The following is an 18,844-nucleotide window of genomic DNA, read 5'->3' as shown; positions in this document are numbered from 1 at the left end:
TTACATTCTAGGCTCCTATAGAAACTGTTTTTTTGGCTGCACTGGGTGTTGAACATCCATAAACGCCTCGTCAGATGAAAAATATAAAACCGCTGAGCACTGGCAATCCGGTAGTGTTATGTGATTATGAACGGCGACAGATTATTACTCTTAGACAGATAGACTAATTTTTTAGCAAATTCAATGACCGCTTGGAGTCAAAGCTAGCCTTGATCACTCAGTGCATCAAGTGCAGATACCTATATTCTTAAAATACTCAATCACTAGTTCTGCAGATATTGACCTCAATAGCACCTGTAATTTAAGTGGTTATTCAATTCTTTGAATGGTAAATAAAATAACATTTTCTTGAGTACAGAGTACAGAGATTGTGAGTACAAGAGATTCGGGTGACAACGTCAAACTCAGTTCTGAACTAGGTCTGTAGGCTGATCCTCCGTATGTTCAAAGCTCTGTCAAATTTAATATGTTCGTATGCGCCACCTCAATCCTACATTACCAGGGCAATAAAAAGTCCGTCTTCTCACGATGACTAAGTGAAAAAAATGTGCCACATGAGGGGAACAGGATATTGACTCGTCCTCCTTGTTTCATCCTCCGTGGAAACCTTTATCTTTTCTCGAGTCTTTGTCCACGTCATGGCCGTGTGTTCGGAAACCACACTGTCATCATTCCTCTTCTTGTCGTATCACCTGAAGGGGTCTGACTGCACACATATGTGTTCTCTTCAGCTGCATATGTATTGTAAAAAAGTATATATGACCTCTTTAACCCAGATAGTGTGGTATCCATGGGTAATCGTCTTGGTTAACGATTTTCCGCAAAAAAGACACCCGAAACTTCATCGTAATATCCATGCTACATGTTAGTTTTAAAGACGGGAAGGTTGGGTAAGTTGGATTTGGACATGGGTTCCGGGTTACTCCAGTCCTTGTACACTGAAACCAGACGCCCTGGCACCGGCATGACGTGAAGCTGCGGGTGGTTAATGGATGACATTGCATGTGAATTTAGCTTCACTCTGTCAGTGTTGGCGACTCGGCTTCTGTGGAATTCTTCCGCACAGCAAGTCCTGTCCCCGTGATAGGACTGTAACAATGCTGGTTATCTGGCGCCAGACGCCATCTGCTCACTCAAACTCACTATCATGATCCTCCTGGATTCCCAAATATTCACACGAATCTAGCTTAGGTTAATTAGGTTTTCATAGAACAGGTTGGCTCGAAGACACTACATCTGATTAGTAACATGTTGTAACTCGTGTCACACAACAAATAGTGTCTCCTATTTGGAAGCCACTTCATCTGCCCCTCATCCATTACCGACTCAATAATCGTTTATCGTTAATGGGAGTTTGTACACATGACACCAGAAATGCAACCATGCGTTTAATTACAACGCAAGGCAATGGTCTTCACTTCTCATGCTTCTAGTGTTTGATGGAGAGCTCATCGATTCAAACAATAACATTATTTTAAGAAATCTTTTCTGCATGGTTCTTTCCGGTGTCCGCCCTCTTCACCTATTTTTGGTGAAAAGATAGGTAAAAGTAATAAGAGGAATCCGATTGACTTTGCTTGACTGGAGTAAGATATTTAGGTGACGTGGGTATGGAACCAAAAACTGAACAAATAAATACAAGATGGTCATAATGCCTTTTATTTAACATGTTGCTGAACAGTGTGCCCCATCATATACTGTTACAAATAATATAATATATCACTCATACACTGATCATGTCCTTTCATATACTGTTACAGGTAGATAGAGTACTATCAATCATACACCGATCCCGTCCTGTCATAAACTGTTACAGGTAGATAGAGCACTATCAATCATACACTGATCCTGTCCTTGTATATAATGTTACAGGTAGATAGAGCACTACCAATCAAACACTGGTCATGTCCTTTTATATACTGTTACAGGTAGATAGAGCACTATCAATCATGACTGATTATATCCTTTCATATACTGTTACAGGTAGATAGAGCACTATCAATCGCAAACTGATCCTGTCCCTTTATATAATGTTACAGGTATATAGAGCACTATCAATCATACACTTATCATGTCCTTTCATAAACTGTGACAGGTAGATAGAGCACTGTCTATCATACACTGATCATGTCCTTTCATATACTGCTACAGGTAGATAGAGCACTATCAATCATACACTGGTCTTGTCCCTTTATATACTGTTACAGGTAGATAGAGCACTATCAATCATACACTGGTCATGTCCTATATATACTGTTACAGGTAGATAGAGCACTATCAATCATACACTGATCATGTCCTTTCATATACTGCTACAGGTAGATAGAGCACTATCAATCATACACTGTCATGTCCCTTTACATACTGTTACAGGTAGATAGAGCACTGTCAATCATACACTGATCCTGTCCCTTTGTATACTGTTACAGGTAGATAGAGTACTATCAATCATACACTGATCCCGTCCTTTTATATAATGTTACAGGGATATAGAGCACTATCAATCATACACTTATCATGTCCTTTCATATACTGTTACAGGTAGATAGAGCGCTATCAATCATACACTGATCATGTCCTTTCATATACTGCTACAGGTAGATAGAGCACTATCAATCATACACTGGTCTTGTCCCTTTATATACTGTTACAGGTAGATAGAGTACTATCAATCATACACTGGTCATGTCCTATATATACTGCTACAGGTAGATAGAGCACTATCAATCATACACTGTCATGTCCCTTTACATACTGTTACAGGTAGATAGAGCACTATCAATCATACACTGATCTTGACCTTTCATACATTGTTACAGGTAGAGAGAGCACTACCAATCACACAGGGATCCTGTCCTTATATACTGTTACAGGTAGATAGAGCACTATCAATCATACACTGATCTTGACCTTTCATACATTGTTACAGGTAGAGAGAGCACTACCAATCACACAGGGATTCTGTCCTTATATACTGCTACAGGTAGATAGAGCACTACCAATCATACACTGTCATGTCCCTTTTCATACTGTTACAGGTAGATACAGCACTATCAATCATCACTGATCCTGTCCTTTTATATAATGTTACAGGTAGATAAAGCACTACCAATCATCACTGATCATGTCCTTTCATATAATGTTACAGGTAGATAAAGCACTACCAATCATCACTGATCATGTCCTTTCATATAATGTTACAGGTAGATAAAGCACTACCAATCATCACTGATCATGTCCTTTCATATACTGTTACAGGTAGATAGTGCTCTACAAATCATCACTGATCATGTCTTTTCATATACTGTTACAGGGATATAGAGCACTACCAATCATCACTGATCATGTCCTTTCATATACTGTTACAGGTAGATAGAGCACTACCAATCATACACTGGTCATACATCTAGTTATAGTCTCGCTATGTACACAGATAAGTGGTTATTGATGTGTTAGTCCTCATCTCTCAGCAGCCACTTAACTTAACTGGCTGACTGCGACATGGCGGCGTTTTCTAGGTGGTTGTCTTGGGCCTTAGCTCTGGAAGCGAGCTTCTTGAACTCTGTATCTTCTTGCAGCCACGTATCTGGACATCTTCTTGCAGCCACGTATCTGGACAGCTTCTTGCAGCCACGTATATGGACATCTTCTTGCAGCCACGTATATGGACATCTTCTTGCAGCCACGTATATGGACAGCTTCTTGCAGCCACGTATATGGACAGCTTCTTGCAGCCACGTATATGGACAGCTTCTTGCAGCCACGTATATGGACATCTTCTTGCAGCCACGTATAAGGACATCTTCTTGCAGCCACGTATAAGGACATCTTCTTGCAGCCACGTATATGGACATCTTTTTGCAGCCACGTATAAGGACATCTTCTTGCAGCCACGTATATGGACATCTTCAAACAATGCAAAAGCAATACTGGCAGCAACCTCCTCAAAATCATTCTGGAACACTAGGGGTTTCAGATTAAGATGATATCGTTCTGCTTCATCCTTGATTAGCTGCAAGGCAGTATAGGAAGCTTCAGTCTTATTCGGTAGAACGCAGTTAACAAGATGATACGTGGTTCCTTGGTGTTCGGCAGTACCATCACTTTAATTTTAATTTCACTTTAAATGATGAGTAAATATTTGTATGCGATAAAACTCAGATAGTCAAATCGATATCAGGTTTCTAAGAAACGGGACATATCTATCTCCTATAGCAACCTAAAGACGGCGTTATAAGGCGATATAAAATTTATTAAATTGGTATGAAAGTCATTATATATTAATATATCGAAATCCAAGAAAATCCACCCTAAATTCACAATGGTACTATGACAATAATGACTTAGAGAGTGTGCTTGTTTGGCCTTTTATAGAAAATAAATCACGGAAGGTACAATTTCAGTGAAATGATAAAACGATACCGGCCAAAAGAAAGTATACACTTGAAAATAGAATTCGACCAAAACATTCCAAACGTTATCGAAACGTTGGTGGCTGAAAACAGTCGCCGAAACACTGCAAACGTAAGGTCAAAAACACAACTGTGTTATCCATATCAAATACATCACCACAAAAAACATTTCTTGTTTGTTTCACTTTCCGTAAGTGAGTACATTTTGAGGCAGCTTCAAACAGTTCAGTAACATCGCCATGCCCGTGAACAACATTCCACGTATTATTTGTCAGGGGAAGTCACACCCAATTATTCTGTGTGTTTATTTAAGTAAGTAATTTACGAGCTATGTGACGGTGTCCTGTAATTAATGGAGCCCGGATCAGACATCAGCCAAGTCACCGAGTCTGACCACCTGATCCAGGTAGCCTCTACATGAGATACATGAGTTGCTGGGGGTCAGGTTTCACGCGGAATCCCAACAGATATATAGCAACACGACAACAATAATAATATCAGAGTCAAAGTTTGAGAAAACCAAATGAAAGTCTTAGACATCGTGACACGGTGTAATATGTACCATGTCAATGGCGTACATGACCAGGCAGCACCCGTGCATCTCGATGGCGGTACGTGATGTCGTTGTCGGCGGTACTAGTGGCACCTACACGCCCCGATTTGATTAACGATGTCCATTGCCACTTGAACAGTTTGCACAAACGCAGCCACTTTGCAGCTTGCACGTGCTATCTTCCCTGGGAGGTCGTGAAACAGCCCGACAATACAGCATACACAATCGCTAGGCTGCCTAATTGCTCGTGAAACGTTTATTGTGTCATTGATTCAGCCGTTTGTTGACACATGATGACTATCCTTCATTGGTTGTTGTTCCACGTGAGATAAGGGGCATATGTTATATCGTCTCAGACCTAATCGGACTGAGGAATGATAACCGATTATTTCCCCACATAATGTGGGGACTTCCAGACGGTCATCGTTTGTGAGCGCACCGTCTGAAAGTCCGAGCAATCCTCAATGCATCCTTGGGCCCACTAAAATGAGGCTAGTTTGGTATGTGACCTGTCTGACAGTATGTGACCTGTCTGATTGTGTGCCACCGTACACAGGCTGCGTGGAGCCTAGCTCATGCTGTTAACCATTGCTTTACATAGCACAGCCTTGATCATTCATAGGCCGCGATCATATACGTGTAGCTCATATATTGCTGACTGCGGCACAAAACAATATATGTGGAGTCACTCAGTGTTGATTTAGCTATCTTGCGTTCAAATAATTTTTTTTTTTGTTACCAAAGTTGTAACGGAATACATATGGCATCATTGTTCTTTCAAGATCTTATAATAATATTTTAAAAATATATGACATTTAATGTAACTCAAATAACTCGTCAGCACTATACCAGTATTTAAGCAAACAAATCCCCATGTTCGTCGTTGTCCTAACGTCAGTTATACTTGGCTTCACATCACGTCACGTCACGTCACGTCACGTCACGTCACATGTCTGCATCCATGCAACATCCAGCAACCCCGTTTTGTGCTGGTTACATCCCCCTGCGTCTATGAAGATACGTGTCTGATTGGCCGTCTTATAGGCTTGGCGTTATTGTACACAGTTTATATCCACTGACCATATGCAAATCCTGCTAGTTATATGTACTTCTCTCACACCTAATGTATTACAGTTGGAGTCATATGTTTACCTGTTTCAAGTCAAAGAGAAACGTGCCGAAACTAGTTTGTATCATCAAATCCAGTTCATTAAACAATCGACGTGAAACGTTTTCTAATCAGGGGGCGAGAAAAAACATAGCCGACGGTTTTTAGTTCATTGATCTCCCCACCCGTGAGAGAAAATACTAATGACTATGTTGTTTAATTTAGTATTATCATTATTCCTCCGTTTATTTTCTTTATGAGATATTTTTCAATTAACTGCTGCTACGATGGTCTTACGAATATTAAATATAATATTAATGTCTGTGAATTTGGAAGGCTAACATATGCAGCAAAGAAACTTACATGTACAACATGTACAACATGGATGCGAACAATATACTATAACTTTTAACATCAGTAGAATTATTTTCTTATTTTATTTGCTGGTACGGGAAAAGAGGTCCTGTCAAAATATTAGCCCTGAAATTCAAGTTTAATCAAGTCTACTTGTATCAGTGTTCAACTCGTTGACATGGAAACAGCTAGAGATCGAATATATATCAACCCGCTCTAGTAAAACGTTAGACATTTCATGTTTCCTGAAACAACATTGATATCCTTACTGTATTTTATCCATGGAATATTGGAACAAGAGGAGTACAGCTTCGTTGTTTCCTTGTCTCCCGTCAGTACATGCACATTGGAAACATTTTTTTTTAATTTTTAAGGTCAAGATTCAAATAACAATAAAGCACTTAATATAATGTGTTCTTTTCCCAACAAGAGACCACATGCCGACTTGAACTGTGTCTGTTTTTTTATTTTTTTAAATATTCTTCAACCATCCGCTCCCTTTGAAGGACGATCAACGGACGATCAACAGGCCAGCTCTTCAGATGCCTTGCTGGCAGAGATAACGCTTCAGCGAGTCTTGTTGACGGGGACATCCGACATCACACTCTAATGTTAATGTATCGGTAAAGCACATGTCAAATACAAGCTATGAGATGTCCTGGGTTGAAATCCCAACACAGTACTTCACTTCCGGGAGACTGAAGATGACCGGAAGTAGCATGGTGTCACGGTGGCTAGCCTTACGCCCTCTGGAACAGAACCAGTGGAGCTTCAACAGTTTCCTGAACAACTGGATGTTCTTTTCAGAAAGCTGTGATATCTATGTCTAAGAGAATGCAACTGCATCTCTGTCATATTAACAGTGGTAATACTTCCTACAGCATGACAGCCTTTTCATTGTACATGAACACGCACGAAACACAATACATTGTCAGTTTGTAGAAAGATATAAGGCTCTCTGTAAGACGACAACGGCTCTTCGTTTGTATATTTGGTTGGGTGGTGCAAAGGAGTGATGGGGATTGCTAAAAAGGCGCCCTATTGCAGAAAACCATTATCATATATAATGTTCAACCTGGCGATCACCAATATTCTAATTATATAACTGCAGCCTGTTTATAATTTAGACAATTCAGCGCTTTATGATAAGAGCTCTCTCTCTCTCTCTCTCTCTCTCTCTCTCTCTCTCTCTCTCTCTCTCTCTCTCTCTCTCTCTCTCTCTCTCTCTCTCTCTCTCTCTCTCTCTCTCTCTGATATTCCTCTTGGTTCTGGATTTTGGTTTCGAATACAATGTCAATTTCTCCCTTATTCTTGTGAGATCTCCAAGTGTTTATCAGTGTTATAAACTAAATTTAATTAAATCGACATGTGATAGATGGAACTGTGAACACACCGCGCAAGGGTGTTCCGAGACATATATAACCCCACCCCCTGTCTTCGAGGCGAAATGTTAGCTCAGAACATTATATCATTCCCTGTAGTCTCATCGTATTAAGCTCCTCGTGGTGACGAAGGCGAGCTCCGCACTACGCACTGCGCACTCTCACTATCTGTTCAAACCATGCTGTTTCTCGAGACTCATAGGCATTGAAGTGGGATGCCAGACGATGCAAGGGACCGGCGATGTGCTGGACAGGCTGTCCGTGTGTGACCACAGTGGAAGATACACATGTGAAGGTCTGAAGTATTACCACAATGGGGGAGATTGTTCTTACTGACCCAAGCACGAATGAGACTGCATTCACATTCCTGTCCGAGTTCAGCGGCAAGTGGAAAGGTGAGTTTAGTTTAGCTTTTTTGCACCTATTCTGAAGTTTCCAGTTTTTTCCGATTTTATTTTCTATATAATTCATTAAGACCCATATTAAACAATGAAAATTCCTATGAATTGAATGAATCTAAAGGATATACAAACATACTGCATGCCATTTTAAACAGGGAATCATTGTAACATTAAGACAAACGAATACTAAATGCATTACAATAAGGTCTTTACAACCCATGCTTGCCGTAAAAGGCGACTATGCTTGTCGTAAGAGGCGACTAACGGGATCGGCTGGTCAGGCTCACTGACTTGGTTTGATGCATGTCATCGATCCCAATTGTGTGGATCGATGCTCACGATATCAATCGCTGGATTGTCTGGTCTCGATTATTAACAGACCGCCGTCATATCGCTGGAGTATTGCTGAGTGCGGCGTTAAACAACCAACCTACCAACCCACCAACCAACCCACCAACCAATATTACAATAAAATAAAAACAAAACCCTTTCCATAATCATAAGATATCTCTGCCTAAAGCAGTGTCTGATGTACCATTCCGGCGCAAACATTTATCATTTAGTTTAAGGACCGGGCATTTTATTCGCACTGGCTGTTCTGAAAAAATACGGCTCTGGAAAAATATTAATAACTTTATTTCGTATAGATTGCATGCATTCCCCCAATGCAAGCATGGATAGCAATGTGCTATTTGTCAATCAAAAATAGGTAACGCCTGGACGAGAGAATGATTGAATAAAATTAAGACAGTAAAGAAATGTCATGAAAAAGGAGCATAAGCACTGAAGAGAGCAATTCTGTTAGATGTCAGGGCGGGGCAGCTGGAATCGTTAATCTTAAATCTTTATCACTAACTTTGCATTGACATACGCCACTCGCCAATACCAAGCACCACAACGCATTGATATCGCTCGGCAACCATTGTATGATGACATACATTCAACATCACATCCTTTACCGTAACGGGGATGGTTATATGGCCAATGGTATACGGCAAGTGCGTCACACAAGCCTGTAAACCCTCGCGCCGTCATCCCGGCCTGGTTGTAGCTGCCACCTCTTGTATTTATGACGGTCATAAAATGTCGACGTTGCAACTGCTGTTGAGGCTGGTGTTAGAAACGTCGCACGTATGTCCGAAGGATGGTTATATTTTTTGTGCAGTCAGTTTGTTCAATAGTTATTAGCCTTGCTTTCATAATGTTTCCACATTTATTATCATTTTTATGTTTTGTACATATCAAAGTAAAGTCAACGGATCTCTGTCCATTTAATAGACGAAGGGCTAGCCTGGTTGTTTAAGCTTTCGTGCGTCACACCAATCTCCAGGGTTTGATTGTCAAGTTGTGTATAATCTGTGTTCTGTATAATCTGTGTTCTGTATAATCTGTGTTCTGTATAATCTGTGACGATCATTCACATGCAGCTTGGATGTTGCTGACTTCGGCATAGAACTATGTGTGTGACGTCACTCAGCGTTAGCTGGCTTGCCTCCAAATTTATTTTTTTACTAACGGTGTAATAGAATAAATGTGTCACGTACAGTCCGCTTAAAATATTATCTTTCTTTCTTTTTAAATATTACATGACATGTGATGTAACAAGAACTTAACTAACTTGTCAGGACGTTGTACTGGCATCAGGTATATCTCGCCTCAGTTGACTTCTTGTCATAGGGTCGGACTAATGTTGAACGCGAAATGCTTTTGTTGAAATATTGTAATGAGCTGTGCTGGCTTCTATGGAATCATTATGAATGGTTAATGAAGATTTTACAACGAGGTTGACGTTGTGGCAGGATTCAGGCGCTAGCGGACCCCACGTTTGTGTACATACATGGCACATAAACCACAAAGACAGCATCTCGTGCTTGTAAAGTAATGGCAGCTTTACACATACGTAATTGACTTTAAGTGTAAAGACACGTGAACGTTTGTGAGACTCTGCGGGCGGGCAACCGATAGAGGATTCTTCTCTTGTTAATGTAAACATTGCTATCAGGAAGTGGTTACAGTCAATGTGTTTTACTTACATATGAATCAGTTTACTTTATCGTAAATCTCGTTCATAGTATACACATCTTACAGAGTTCCTCAGCAGCCGAAACAAGAAACACGACCTTGGGATGTGCATGTCTCATTCCGTCTATCGGGAGGACCTGATGTGCCGATGCTATGCACATACTAACACATTATTTTCCATTCATGCCATATGGGACACTACACAACTCCAATACATCGGTACTGTACTGGGTGAGTGGGTGAGTGTATGGGTATGTCTTTACGCCGCTTTTAGCAATATTCCAGCTATATCACGGCGGGGGACACCAGAAATGGGCTTCACACATTGTACCCATGTCGGGAATCGAACCCGGGTCTTCGGTGTGACGAACGAACGCTTTCACCACTAGGCTACCCTTCCGCCCCACATCGCTTGGGCAATATTGTAGTAATATTATGGCTAGGATAGCGGGATAACATTTGACGCTTTGGATACGAACTCCTAAACAGGGCCAACTTACACATCGCAATGGAGGACCCGAACTAAGAAAAATATGACAAGAGTTATCACTTTGGTCCAGGGTCCGCCATAAGGCGCGCGATATTCTGTCCTGATGACTGGGTATTTTCCTCTCTACCTAGTCTGCGGTGATACACACTTCTTGTTTAAGAATCCCTATTACAGGAATATATTGGCCGGAATTCATTACAGTTTTGAAATGAAACCCTTTCAGTGCACTTTCCTCTTGCACACTAGTTATGTATGGAATCTGTGCCCTGACGCTCACCATGTTGCGAATCTGGCAGACAGTGTCTTGTGATTTGAGAAGGGCGCAGGTATCTGATCTCTTCTGCGCCAGGCTTTGTGAGGACACGGGGGCAATTCCTATGTAAATCGCGTCCAATCAGTGGAACCTAACACCAACATCTATTTGAAATCGAAATCTAAAATGTACGCTTAAGTATGGGAAACAGTTATACATGTCATGCCCAACCCGAGCCCCATCCAACGCCAGCCCCACCCAACGCCAGCCCCATCCAACGCCAGCCCCACCCAACCCCAGCCTCACCCAACGCCAGCCCCATCCAACGCCAGCACCACCCAACCCCAGCCCCACCCAAAACCAGCCCCACCAACGCCAGCCCCACCCAACGCCAGCACCATCCAACGCCAGCCCCACCCAACGCCAGCCCCACCCAACCCCAGCCCCACCCAACCCCAGCCCCAACCAACGCCAGCCCCACTCAACCCCAGCCCCACCCAACGCCAGCCCCACTCAACCCCACCCCCACCCAACGCCAGCCCCACCCAACGCCAGCCCCACCCAACCCCAGCCTCACCCAACGCCAGCCCCATCCAACGCCAGCCCCACCCAACGCCAGCACCACCCAACGCCAGCCCCACCCAACGCCAGCCCCACCCAACGCCAGCCCCATCCAACGCCAGCCCCACCCAACCCCAGCCCCACCCAACGCCAGCCCCACCCAACCCCATCCCCAACCAACCCCAGCCCCAACCAGCCCCAGCCCCACTCAACCCCAGCCCCACCCAACGCCAGCCCCATCCAACGCCAGCCCCACCCAACCCCAGCCCCACCCAACGCCAGCCCCAGCCAACCCCAGCCCCACCCAACCCCAGCCCAAACTAACGCCAGCCCCACTCAACCCCAGCCTCACCCAACGCCAGCCCCATCCAACGCCAGCCCCACCCAACCCCAGCCCCACCCAACGCCAGCCCCACCCAACGCCAGCCCCACCCAACCCCAGTCCCACCAACTCCAGCACCATCCAACGCCAGCCCCACCCAACGCCAGCCCCACCCAACCCCAGCCCCACCCAACTCCAGCCTCGCCCAACATCAGCCTCACCCAACGCCAGCCCCACCCAACCCCAACCCCAGCCCCACCCAACTCCAGCCTCGCCCAACATCAGCCCCACCCAACCCCAGCCTCACCCAACGCCAGCCCCATCCAACCCCAGCCCCACCTAACCCCAGCCCCACCCAACTCCAGCCTCGCCCAACGCCAGCCCCACCCAACGCCAGCCCCACCCAACCCCAGCCCCAACCAACGCCAGCCCCACTCAACCCCAGCCCCACCCAACGCCAGCCCCACTCAACCCCAGCCCCACCCAACGCCAGCCCCACCCAACGCCAGCCCCACCCAACCCCAGCCTCACCCAACGCCAGCCCCATCCAACGCCAGCCCCACCCAACGCCAGCACCACCCAACGCCAGCCCCACCCAACGCCAGCCCCATCCAACGCCAGCCCCACCCAACCCCAGCCCCACCCAACGCCAGCCCCACCCAACGCCAGCCCCACCCAACCCCATCCCCAACCAACCCCAGCCCCAACCAACCCCAGCCCCACTCAACCCCAGCCCCACCCAACGCCAGCCCCATCCAACGCCAGCCCCACCCAACCCCAGCCCCACCCAACGCCAGCCCCAGCCAACCCCAGCCCCACCCAACCCCAGCCCAAACCAACGCCAGCCCCACTCAACCCCAGCCCCACCCAACGCCAGCCCCATCCAACGCCAGCCCCACCCAACCCCAGCCTCACCCAACGCCAGCCCCATCCAACGCCAGCCCCACCCAACCCCAGCCCCACCCAACGCCAGCCCCACCCAACGCCAGCCCCACCCAACCCCAGTCCCACCAACTCCAGCACCATCCAACGCCAGCCCCACCCAACGCCAGCCCCACCCAACCCCAGCCCCACCCAACTCCAGCCTCGCCCAACATCAGCCTCACCCAACGCCAGCCCCACCCAACCCCAGCCCCACCCAACTCCAGCCTCGCCCAACATCAGCCCCACCCAACCCCAGCCTCACCCAACGCCAGCCCCATCCAACCCCAGCCCCACCTAACCCCAGCCCCACCCAACTCCAGCCTCGCCAACTCCAGCACCATCCAACGCCAGCCCCATCCAACGCCAGCCCCACCCAACCCCAGCCCCACCCAACTCCAGCATCTCCCAACTCTAGCCCCACCCAACCCCAGCCCCACCCAACTCCAGCCTCGCCCAACATCAGCCTCACAACTCCAGCACCATCCAACGCCAGTCCCACCCAACGCCAGCCCCACCCAACCCCAGCCCCACCCAACTCCAGCATCTCCCAACCCCAGCCTCACCCAACCCCAGCCCCATCCAACCCCAGCCCCACCTAACCTCAGCCTTACCCAATTCCAGCCCCAACCCACCAAACCCCAGTCCCACTCAACCCCAGCCCCAATCAAGTCTAGCCCCTCCCAACCCCAGCCCAGGCCGGCAAGGTTGCTAAAGTTGAAACTTTTCTTTTTCAGGTCAAACGGAGATAGAGGTCACTGTTCTGACCATTATATTTGTTGCCGCAGTTGCCGGAAATGGCCTGGTAAGTACAGTAGACACCACCAGGCGAGGGTAACATCAGTGACGGTAACGAGGGGTCAGTAGTAGTTGTGGTGAGGTTATATTAAGTCAGACAGAGAGGTAACAGAGATAGTGGTAAAACAACGTCTGCTGGACAGATTTCAGTTGATCGAATATCCGCTATTGCATCCACAAGTAGCTGGATTTCACAGTATGAATGTACAGACATATCGAGACTGACAACTGTTGAAGTAATGACAATATTCACAATAATCAATATAACTACAGACCCAGTTCTAACATGTGCATTTGCACAGCCTTTATGTGAGCACCTGATAAAGGGAGGTTTAGCTGACAGGACCTCCGTTATAATGCCAAGCCTCAGGCATACTGGCTGACGTCTCTATGGTTACTAAGGGTATTCGGCATCGTATTTTTCTTTTTAAAACGGAACCTAATGCGAAGAAGATGAAAGCAAGAACTTATATGCCGACAACACGAATCATTGTAAGGTTAAGAGAGATGAACCACCCTAGCGGAGGCAGGCATCGTGCTGCGGGTCGGGGTATATGACCGTACAGACAGCACCAGTTGTTGTAGAGTGTTGCAAGTGTGACCTTACTTACGTTTCTGTATCTTGTTAACAGTTCAGATTCTATTCCTTAACCTGACTACAATTATTATCTTTTCCTATGTTTATTAAACTCATTTTGGAGGCTTATAAAACTGCGAATATTGAATATGTCTATTCCTCGGCTCTGAAATCACCCTCTCCGGAACGCCGGAATTAATCATCAATACATGATGCTAGGGATCGATCCAATCACACATAATAAATACAAACGACAAATCTCTTTCCATGGTCATACAATTCTATTGTACGGCTATGCCATAAGCATGTGTACATGAATCACTCTCAAATAGTGATGGTACCTGGTGTTCGCGAAGGACTAGTGTACTAGCCTCCTGATGGTAAACACATCCCAAGGTTTGAAATATTCCAAATCAGGAGACCGGATTAATAAAGCGACAGTAGGAAAGCACTGAAATCGTCCTCTACAGATGGTGATAAAGCACAAGAGCCCTCTCGAATTATACAGACGTCAGTGACGTCACAGGAGTGGTTGTCCTTCCTGTCGAAGACATGCAAGGAAGCAGGTCACGTAGTCCGGCTGTCGAGTAGCTGGTTATGAGGTGCTATCAATTCACATTATTCTGTCTCCGTGAAGCCAAATCAGATGTGGTTGACAAGCATATTAAAGCCTCGTGCCTAACACTGGGTGATTAATAACCGCCAGTGCCATTACGTAGGTTCTGCGGCATTCGTACAAAACTCTGCTGCAAGAAGCCGATTGTATACTATACCTGGCACTCAATTTCCGGTCTACACTCTTACACCTCCCTGTATAGGCAAGCATTCTACGTTTACTTAACACAGCCTGTTATCAAGATCGGTACACAAATACACGTAGCATCACACTCATCTCTCACATAGACCATGCCACCGTCATTCAGATTGTGTCTTTTCATATAACTACCGCACCAGTGTATGAGGTTGTTGGAACTGTCAGACTCGAACATTGTGAGGTTTAGACACAGACCGGGATGTACAGGCTAATATTATTTTTTTTCAAACGACTTCAGTCTGGTGAAAATTTTAATAAAATTGCATATTGAAATGCAGCGTTTATTGATTATTCGACACCACGAAATTCGAGTAAGAGTATACCGTTCCATTTGTTAATGTTAAGTATGTGCGACTACTACTGCATTTCTGCAGGAACGTATGCATTTACTCTTATTCTTGCCAGATCATTGTGGCCTAAGGTCAACTCTTTTAAGCATCATAGCTAAAAGCCTGGGTTCGATTCTCAACACGGCCACATACTTGAAGCCCAGTTCTGGTGTCCCCCGCCGTGATATTGCTGGAGGATTGCCAAAGGCGTAAAACCATACTCACTCACTCACTCACTTACTGTAAGTGTTGGATATAATTCTCTAGAAGAACGTCGATAGATAAACTGTGTCTGGAAGCTGCATGAACCTACGTTGTATCGCAAAGTATGATAGCTACGCGTTAGAGCTATTGAATGTCCATGATGTCCTAGTAACAGTCAGTGTCTCTTGCAGGTGCTGCTGGTCATTCTAAGGTGCCGAAGGCTGCGTAGTGCCACCAACTTCTTCATCGCCAACCTGGCCGTCGCCGACCTCCTGTTGGCGTCAGGCATCCCCTTCATCGCCACGACCCGCGTCACCACATCCTGGGAGTTTGGTGACGTCATCTGTAAACTCGTGACTTACGTCCAGTTCATTGCTGGGACGTGTTCGATACTGACAATGATGATGATATCGATAGAGCGCTACACCTATATCTGTTTCTCGCACCGCAGGCGCATGTCCGGAAAACTTGCCTGCTGGATCATTTCCGGTGTGTGGGTCATCTCTATAACATTTCCGGTTCCCATTGCACTTGCGCAAGCTGAACTAAGTATCATTCAAGATGGTAGGATGTACATATTTTGTGGAATCCACTGGCCGAAAGGGTTTCACGCAGATGTGTATTTAATTTTGATTGGAATCTTATCCTTTATGTTACCCCTTATAGTTATAACTATATTTTATTACAAAATATTCAACATGGTGCGGGCTTCCTCCCGGCGGAGTCAGCTTCGGGGATCAACACGCGGGAACAAACTTCAAGTGCGACTGATAAAGATGAGCGTGTTGATCGTATTCATGTTTGTAACGATGTGGTTGCCATTCTATGTCATCGGCTTCTTCGGAGTGTACACGAAGTCAATTACGTCATCGAACTTCGTGATCACGATCATCCTGGCCATGGGCAACTCCTGTCAGAACCCGATCATATACGGGTATTTCAACACCCGCTTCCGGGAGGAGTTCAGTGCGCTATGCTGTTGTGGAGACGTTGACCAACACCAGGCGGCGCCCAATGTGCCGTCCACCGAGGATGCAGAACGATCGTAGGAAGAAAATCTTCGGTACGATGAATGTGTAATGGAACCTATGACCGTAATCGTGTACCTGCAACAGATTCACACAATATAACTAATGTTGATGATATAGCTTTGATGCTTACCCGGTGACGGGGTGTGACGACCTCTGTGTCCCTACGTATCAGGCGAACATATCGTACAGTCAGCTGTGTGGTGTCGTTAAATGTACACTGACTTACACAACATAATGGTGGCGTTTGACATTAAGCCGATCGGTATTACTCATTTCATTTCATCATTGGCCATGACATCTAGATATAACGTAGAGAATTTATGGATGGCAACTTCCTTAATATGAGGAACAAAACGTTTCGGAAGTTAGCATCGGAGTTGTCAACAATAAATTCTCTCCCGATTGTGTATCACTTCTAAACGCCATTCAGAGACTTGATCTTGGTGCATCGGAGTTATGACATACGGATATACCTGATGCCATTGCAACTGGTTACACAGGGGCTACCTGGTGCCATTGAATGCTGGATATACACCTGTGGTCACTGATATCATTGCATCTGTATATATCGGGGCTGCCTCATATCATTGCCTGTACCTATACCGGGTTCTTTGATGCCAGTGTATGCTCAGTGTCACCGGGGCGCGAATATAAAATGCCCGGCAAAAGAAGGTATACACCATGTTTGATGGTGGTTAAAATGAACTAATGGTTATCCTATGATGGTGTATTTGGTACTGGTATCATATGCGTATCTCAAAACAGATCAGCCTAAGGTTTTGAAAACGTTTTTAATTTTTTGGTTAAACCCAATTTTCAAGTACATACTTTCTTTTGACCAGCAGTTAATATACATGGGTAGAATAATTACAGTATAATACTGACTACGCAGAGTTTGGGGTTGATTGTTGTTGTTTTTCAAATATATCCACCAAAATTATTTTGTGAAACCATACGTACAAAAGTAGGAGTATGTTTTAACACATTCGTGGGCTCGTAAACAAGAATTACCTACAGCTACGTCCCTGAGAATTCTTTTGCAAATAATTGTAAAGCGTCAACGCAGTCTCCGATTATCTCCCGAAACACATTCCATTGGGCGCAAAAGGCAAAACTGTAGTGAAAGCTATATGCTTGGAATACCGAAAATCAGAGATGGCACTAGGAGTTAGGAATACACCCGTAAGTGAAAACATATTCAATTTAGCCAAATACAATGTTGTTCAAAGAATAAACTGGTTACTGTTACAGTTTATAACTGAGGAAAGTGTGTTAAGTAAACAAAAGCGTTGATTGAGATCCTTGGCCAAAATGTATTATGCCAAGCATTAAAATTCAACGCTTATTACCTTTCCTTAAATGTAAGATTTTGATGAAATAAATATTGCAGATCAGTTACCAGCAAGAGCGCCATCCACGAATTACAAAACACGAGATAACATACCTCGGATTGTCCATTTTGATCGTGGCGATGTCATAATTCTGACCTGGTGGGCCATGACCATTATTGTGTGCACCGCCTCCGTAGTTAAACCCCATTTCACCTCACCTCCTCAGTGTCTGTCTTTCGCAAATGTTTGTAAACCGTTTTGATGTAAATGATGATATTTCTTATGACTTTACATCGCTTTTAACAATATCGCAGCACTCTCACTACGGCTTCACACATTGTACCGACAGTTAGGATTACATGAATGATTCCCTTATTATCTCACCTGATTGAGACATTAAGTCATTGGCTGGTTCAGCGTCGATCTCTGTAAACACCGTTTCCACAGGTCCCACAAGTGTAATTACTATATTTACATGTCATATCATATGACATTTACAAACATAATAACTATTCTAAATATGACATTTAAAAACTGAGTGTGTATTTTGTCTGAGTAAACGTACAGCTTCAGAAGGAAGGATAGTTACTATTTGGCAATGCTTTTGCAAAGTATTTAGCAAGTTTCGGCTCTCGAAATCAGACTTGCACTTTATACAGCGGCATTAGCAGGGTGAAATGGGAATATGGTAAGTTGAACGATGATCTTTAGGTGCTGCATACTGATTGTATTACTAAGTTCAACCGAGTGAATAATAATGACGAATTGAGGGACTCGCAGAGTGATCTGTGTTGTGTCAGCAAAATTGCATCACGTATTTTACTGAAAATAATTATGGTCCTTGTGTTTCGAAAACTCGTATTAATCCAACCATCTATGATTCTTCTGTATTAAATATATGACTGTGGATCAGAATAATTAAGGCATCTCTATCAACCGTTTTAATACAATGTAGTTCTCATACAACTACAACTTGATACA

At 44.7% G+C, this 18,844-nt stretch overlaps 1 protein-coding gene across 1 annotated transcript; it reads left to right on the top strand.

Moving 5' to 3' along the window:
- Nucleotides 1-8,122: 8,122 nt before the first annotated feature.
- On the top strand, nt 8,123-16,550 carry LOC139452454 (somatostatin receptor type 4-like). The gene is made up of 3 exons (XM_071233942.1): nt 8,123-8,204; nt 13,517-13,584; nt 15,693-16,550. The coding sequence occupies exons 1-3, from the start codon at nt 8,123-8,125 to the stop codon at nt 16,548-16,550; spliced, it is 1,008 nt and encodes a 335-aa protein (XP_071090043.1).
- Nucleotides 16,551-18,844: the final 2,294 nt, after the last annotated feature.

This window comes from Haliotis cracherodii, unplaced genomic scaffold (genome assembly GCF_022045235.1).
Source record: "Haliotis cracherodii isolate W230 unplaced genomic scaffold, xgHalCrac1.p SCAF_9, whole genome shotgun sequence".
Lineage (NCBI taxonomy): Eukaryota > Metazoa > Mollusca > Gastropoda > Lepetellida > Haliotidae > Haliotis > Haliotis cracherodii.
Note: the sequence above shows the minus strand (reverse complement) of the source record. Positions and strands in the feature narration are given on the sequence as shown.

What these genes read in the sequence shown, in the direction of transcription:
- LOC139452454 (XM_071233942.1), top strand. Translation starts at nt 8,123, where the DNA reads ATGGGGGAGATTGTTCTTACTGACCCAAGCACGAATGAGACTGCATTC. An exon ending in GTTCAGCGGCAAGTGGAAAG is followed by an intron (nt 8,205 to 13,516) that starts GTGAGTTTAGTT and finishes TTTCTTTTTCAG; the next exon opens with GTCAAACGGAGATAGAGGTC. An exon ending in CAGTTGCCGGAAATGGCCTG is followed by an intron (nt 13,585 to 15,692) that starts GTAAGTACAGTA and finishes TGTCTCTTGCAG; the next exon opens with GTGCTGCTGGTCATTCTAAG.